The 6501-nt window shown below is 40.5% G+C and overlaps 1 protein-coding gene across 1 annotated transcript; it reads left to right on the top strand.

Moving 5' to 3' along the window:
- Positions 1-276: 276 nt before the first annotated feature.
- LOC147432016 (uncharacterized) lies at positions 277-6013 on the top strand. Its single transcript, XM_086492999.1, has 2 exons — positions 277-638; positions 5902-6013. Exons 1-2 carry the CDS (start codon positions 277-279, stop codon positions 6011-6013), a joined length of 474 nt encoding a protein of 157 aa, XP_086349125.1.
- Positions 6014-6501: the final 488 nt, after the last annotated feature.

The raw sequence follows: 6501 nt of genomic DNA, 5'->3' as shown, positions 1-6501 counted from the left end.
CCGTTTACAATGTCTAAGGTACTTTAGTACCTAATGAAAGGTCTAGGAAAGTACCATGTTAGGTAGCAAATTCAAGTTACAATGACTAAATGACCTTGTTTTGACTACAGGTTTTGATGAGATTTACTTTTCACTGGACAAGTGGAGCTCTATAGGAGATTCCAAATGCAGTATTCACACATCAAGATCTCTCTCAGATGTTTTGAAGGATTGAAGCCTTGCTTTGTTCGCAAGTTGAAGGATAGGTACACTTGCTGCTGTATTGCTCACATACAGATGATATACATCAAGGAAGCATTCAACCAGATGAGACAAAACAAGACAAGAGTGCACAGTGAAGGGTGTGGCTGCAATTGTGATATATGCTTCACAGAAGGGGTCCTAGGAAAGTGTGGAGCTGCTGTGTACATGCACAGTAGCATCAACAGCTTGGTTGAGATGGTATTATGTCCAAAGCCAGATGAGTCTATGTTTCATAAACTGGCTTGCTTGAAGGGAGAATGTGATCAATGTGGATCAAAGCGGTTAGTGCTCCGTCCAAGAGAAAAATCTGAAAATGCATTCCAGATTTCAATAAAGGTGTTTGAAGACGTTGCGCCAGCCCATCAAGAAGGCAAGAAGCGCAAGGATCTATTGGTCAAGGAGATGGGATGCAAGGACTTTACATCCTTCCTTGAAAATCATCTAACCATCTACATCAAACACAATTTTATTGCTAGGTGGCAATCTCAACAATTCAAAGACTGCATTCAAAGGTTTCCTAGAGACGTGGTAGTCTTTGTTATAGACTTTGCTGAAAATTACTCTTTCAAGGAGCAAAATGAAATCCAATCAATGCATTGGTACTCTTCACAAGTCACCATCTTGGTGCACATCACTTATGTTCGGGACGAGGCTTATAGGGTCTTAAAATATATACATTTTTACATATCTGATGACAAAGAGCATGACACATTGTTTGTACAGCATTGTATGCAAGTTCATAGTGTGTGGCTACAGGAGCAAGGTTTCAACTTCTTGAAGCGGCACTGGGTCTGGTCAGATGGATGTAGTGTGTTCTTGCCTAGTCTTTAAGACGTGTGATTAATCTAGGTACTACTCTTTGACTTGCATTGAGATGCTATGGATTTTCTTTGCATCGGGCCATGGCAAAGGAGAGCATGATGGGGCTGGTGCTATCGTCAAAAGGGCTCTGACACATGAGCAATTGAAACCTGATGCTTGGCACATGAAGTGTGCCAAGGATGTGGTCAATTTCTTGAAACATAAATTTCATAATGAAAACACCAGTCAGAGGTGACTCGAATTTTTTGGGATGTCGAAGCGGCTGATGTACCTAGGGAGAGGAAATGGAATTGCAAGCGAGTGGAAGGGTCACACTCATTGCATTGTCTGAATGGACACTCTAGGAATGACAAGTGTGCACTGCGCTACAGAGCTCTCTCATGTTTTTGTTACCCTTGTATGTCACAATGCTGGAGGTGATGCCTTAACAACACACATGTCGAGAACTGGAAGTACATCAGCATCAAACCCTTGGATGACAGTGATGGAGAAAGCAATCAATCAAGTGACGACGAAGGATCAGATTTGCCTATGTATGGTGGACATCACGATGCAATCAGTGATGCTCTGCGTGTAGGTGACAGCTTTGCCACAAATGCGAACGAAGATGGAGCAGACTTCTACCTCTTGAGGTGCTCAAAGGAGAAATACAAAACAACACGAGCGCTAAGAGATTCTTGGGACAATTGCATTTTTCCAAATTCATATCTGGTTGATGGATACTACTATGACCTAGTTGATGGTACCGAGGATGTTTATTACATCCCTCTTGAACAACCAAAAGTGTTGTTGGCATCGCACTTGGTTCGATCCATCAAGATACCCTTGGAACCCTTACATGGTGAGCCACATAAGTTCAGATTATCTGCATAAGTTTATGAAAATGTGTACAATAGCATGCCAATGGTCTTGTAGGTCTTTCTATATTGGAGCCTAATAAACAGTTGTTTTGCTACAATTACTGTTCGTTGTATTTGAGTCCTCCAAAAACATATAATCACAAATGTAGCCTCCTGATTCTTACTTTTATCTTTTTGTAACATATCATTAAATTTGGTACTTTAAGTACTATAGTTCAGGTTTCAAGCACTTTACTGCTTGCTCAGGTACTTATAGGGGGTATGTAGGTAGTCTTAAAATACCAATCACAGGTTCTAATTGAATGTTCTTCATTGTAGAAGTGTGCAGATTAGGTACTTTAAGTATCATGAATGCACCATATCTGTAAATTTGGTACTCTAAGTACCATGGCTGTTAGTCTCCCAGCATTGTCACATGTATTTGTCTGAAGATAGTGTACCATTGTGGGTGGTTACACAGTCCCTTTTTAAAATACCTGTTTGCACATTGGGTACACCAAGTACCATGGTTGGTACTTGTAGTGCTACTTTCCAATGGTAGAATCCTAAAATAGCATGATTGTAATGACAAGAGGTCTCCAATCTTGAAACATAGCATGGTAGTAGAAGCCTTCATTTGCCTGTCTCACACACCATCCACAGCCACAACCAAGCACACACTACCCACAAAATAAATTGAGTCCAAAACGACAATGGTGACATAATGGAATAATTATAAATTCAATTTTCGTGTTGCCGACTAGTTACATGTTAGGCAGTCCGTATAGAGGCATTCTCAATGTTGCCAGAAAAAACATCCCTCATGGGAAGTAGGCATATACATGGCTTTGTGGAGAGTGTTATCTTACAAATAGGTAGCTATAATGACAAGTCTGCTTATACAAGGGGTTGCTACAAAAGTTGGCTTCACAAAATTACATAAGTTCTTTACAAATACACCACTACATGACAATGTAGAGACACTAGCGCTTAAAGAGCATTGGCATCAATTGTGGCCCTTTTAAGTATTGTTCATAACTGGTTATCTTTCCACCACGCCAAAGTGCAGCTTTAACATAGTCGTCCTCCGATGTAGGCTTCACATTATTGAAGGTGACAGCTTTGGCTGACCGATCTGTAGCATCACGCCATTTCACAAGAGGCTCCTTCATGTCCCTGGACAAGAAGTCACTACGTCGCTCCTCTAGGCTAGGTATAATGATGTAGGAACCGAGACGATTATAATGGCATTTATAGAAACTGTTGTCAATCAATAGCACATTGCTCGCATCGTATCATCAAACCACCTTCAAATTTTTTTTCAAATTCTTGAAAAAAATTGGTTTTCCACCTGCCATGGAGAATGTGGCTACATCACATAGCTGTTGTCCTGACCATTCGCTGAAGTAGTCACAAATCCCCTTAAAACCTGTAGAGACTATTCTGTCCACTCTTTCCAGCATTGCTGAACTCCAGATATAAATATTTGCCGAGCCCATAGCCCAAGCTAAGAAGTGTTTTGCATCCTTGGGAACGAAGAGGTACCTGAAAACTACAACAATTCCCGATCGGTGGGCATGCATAAATCATACATATAGAAAAAATTCTGAAAAAGGCTCAATCAACCTGTCCCTCGCCTCTTGGATGAGGTCGATGTAGTAGTTTCCAGATCAGGAGGGTTAGATTTAAACCATGAAGCGCAGAGAACACCATTAAGATCAAACACTAATGCTGGTCGTGTAGGGTTATCGAATGGCAACGATGTGATTGTGCTTGGAACATAGAGTGGTGGATCTATGATGATTATTATTTCCTCGACAGGCAGTTTGAGAGTCCCCTTTTCTTTTGGTATCTCTGTAAAAGACATCGTTGCAAATTGAAAAGGAATAGACTAAGCACCTTTCGAACACTATACAAACGTGACCGTTGCAATAAATCAAAAAAGACAAATGGAGGCCAACATAAAATTCTCATTTGTATTCCAAAAGCAAGAATCAAAGATTCTTGACATTACAAGAGAGTGAAGACACTAAGTGACAAATGTCACAGTTTCTTGCAAACATGAGGCTTTGGGGGGTGGGAAATATTACTGGGATGTCGGAGGGGAGTAGTTTTCATGGGGGACTTCTTCGGGGGAGGCAGTGACTTCGGAACTTCCTTGCTCGTCGCTTTTCCATCTCCACCTGAAACCAAGACCCACTCGACTTACACGCAGTTGAGCATGAACATAAGTTACAGAAATGACACTATCAATGAGCTTGAACCTACAAACTTCCTCTATGTGCTAAGATGCTTTTCCTGAACAATTCATGCGTAAAGGACGTCTCACCATCACTCTCATCCTCTGCTTTGTTAGATTCCTGCTGTGAACGAGTGATATTTGTTGCTCGCGCCTTTTTGGAGTGTCCAGCTGCACCATAAAGGGGGGACAATAAAAATCATTCAATGCCTATAGGGATCCAAGTCCTGTGGCCAAAACAACTTACCACCATCGTGTTTCTTTTGCTTCTTTGAGATCTTCACCATATCACTAAGGAAGACAAGGGAATCTGGATTTGCATCACCGTGAACCATTTTTTGCACGGCTTCCACTCCCTCTTGCGCTACAGCATCCATCAAAGTAACATCAGTATTTTCCATTGGTTCAGTTACCTTTTGTTTTGGTTCACCTTCTGTCTGTTCAGAGGGCTCCACCTTAACAGCTGGGGTCTTGTCACCTGCCACATGCGAGCCTTCCTCGCTAGCCAGAGTTTTGTCACCTGCCAAGGATGAGCCTTCCCTACCAGCTGGAGTTGACTGATCAACAGACTGCATGTATGTGTCCACAGTGGGGGCGTCGGGAGTTGCATCAACATTCCGTATTGGCACCTCAGATGGTAATGTTGCTGCATAAGGCATATGACTAGAACCTACCACTGCACCACAAAAGTGTGAAAAATAAGTTAAAAGCATTCTTAACAAACTCTATTAATCAAGGCATACATGGAGAATAAAAAACCAACCATTATGCACAAGCATTGACTTTGCTGATTCCGGAACACTCTGCTTACAGGAGGGGTTGGCACATACTTTCTCTGACGTAGCCCATCCATCAAAACACAAAGCATGGTATGTATCACCACATGCTAGTGTATACACACACACGACGTCGTAACCCACAAAACCTAAACCACATGCAACACAAGCTCCTGGAACAGTCACTTTGGCCTGCAGTTGCCTCCCATGCTCGCCAGCTGGTAGGACATAGCAACATTGAATCACCTCCCTTCACTTTCACTAGCAAGCTCTCACAAAATTTGACTTGAGCAGCACATGTAGCTTCTGATGCTACCAAGTCAAGCAGTTCTTTTTGCACCACAAAGGGGAAGTAAATATTAGTCCATCTGTCCAAGATTAAAGGAACTATCATGATTACTTATACATATAGTACCAAGGGATAGCAAGGGTATGTTGAAACCACCAATTGCAATGTATTGTCAAAAAAGTAGTAAGGATACACTGTAGGGACTTATGACAGTACCAAGGATAGGCTCAGAGTACCAATCAAAAGAACTTACCATTGAAGGTACTTTGAAAAAACGTAATAGGTACTTTCACAATGTACAAACACATGCATGGTGCTTTGCAAAAAAGGCAAATATGTACTTTTACAATGTACAAACACATGCATGGTACTTTGGAAAAAAGGCATATGTACTTTCACAATGTACAAAAACATGCATGGTACTTTGGAAAAAGGCATGTGTACTTTCACAATGTACAACCACATGGATGGTACTTTGGAAACAAGAAATATGTACTTTGATAAATGCATATGATTTATCAATAAAACTATGACAAGTACTTTAAAATCTACCAAGTAATACAACAATATGTACAAAGAACCTATGTGGAACTCATGGAACTTGCAAAAAAGGAATAGGTACTTTGATAGTGTACAAACACATGCATAGTGCTTTGCAAAAAGGCATATATGTACTTTCACAATGTACAAACACATGGATGGTACTTTGAAAAAAGGCATATATAATTTCACAATGTACAAACACATGCATGGTACTTTGAAAAAGAGGCATATGTACTTTGGGCCCAAGAAATATGTACTTTGAAAGATAAATGCATATGATTTTTTAAATAAACTTATGATAGGTACTGTAAATTCTACCAAGTAATACAACAATATGTACGAGTGCCTATGTGGTACTCATGGTTGCACCTTCAATTTGAACTACCATACAAAAAACTTCCGTATAAAGTACCTTAAATCATAGTCACATACATGGACTTTGTGATTTCCACCAGTATCCCTCAGCTTTGTGAAGCAGTGGACAGTAAACTTCCATTGGTGCATACAAAAAGTACCATGATCTATTCAATCATTGTCAAATGGTAAATTTTCAGAGCATGACCTATTTGCTACCGGACCTAAGCTCTACAAAGCACCAATAATGTCTCATTGGGTACTACAAAAAGTACCATAGTGTATATTATCTCATTCACTCGGTGAAATTTGACAGTTCTACCTTGTTTCTACCATCCCTAAGCTTGAGTGAAACATCTATAAGGATCCATTGGTACTTATATAAAGTACCATGTC

This window comes from Adiantum capillus-veneris, chromosome 20, assembly GCF_014529385.1.
Source record: "Adiantum capillus-veneris isolate H3 chromosome 20, ASM1452938v2, whole genome shotgun sequence".
In the NCBI taxonomy this organism is placed as follows: Eukaryota; Viridiplantae; Streptophyta; class Polypodiopsida; order Polypodiales; family Pteridaceae; genus Adiantum; species Adiantum capillus-veneris.
Note: the sequence above shows the minus strand (reverse complement) of the source record. Positions and strands in the feature narration are given on the sequence as shown.

Bases quoted from the DNA above. Each gene is read 5' to 3' on its own strand.
- LOC147432016 (XM_086492999.1), top strand. From the start codon at position 277: ATGATATACATCAAGGAAGCATTCAACCAGATGAGACAAAACAAGACA. The intron at 639-5,901 runs CAAGGAGATGGG...AATGTACAAACA, and splicing joins AAGCGCAAGGATCTATTGGT to CATGGATGGTACTTTGAAAA.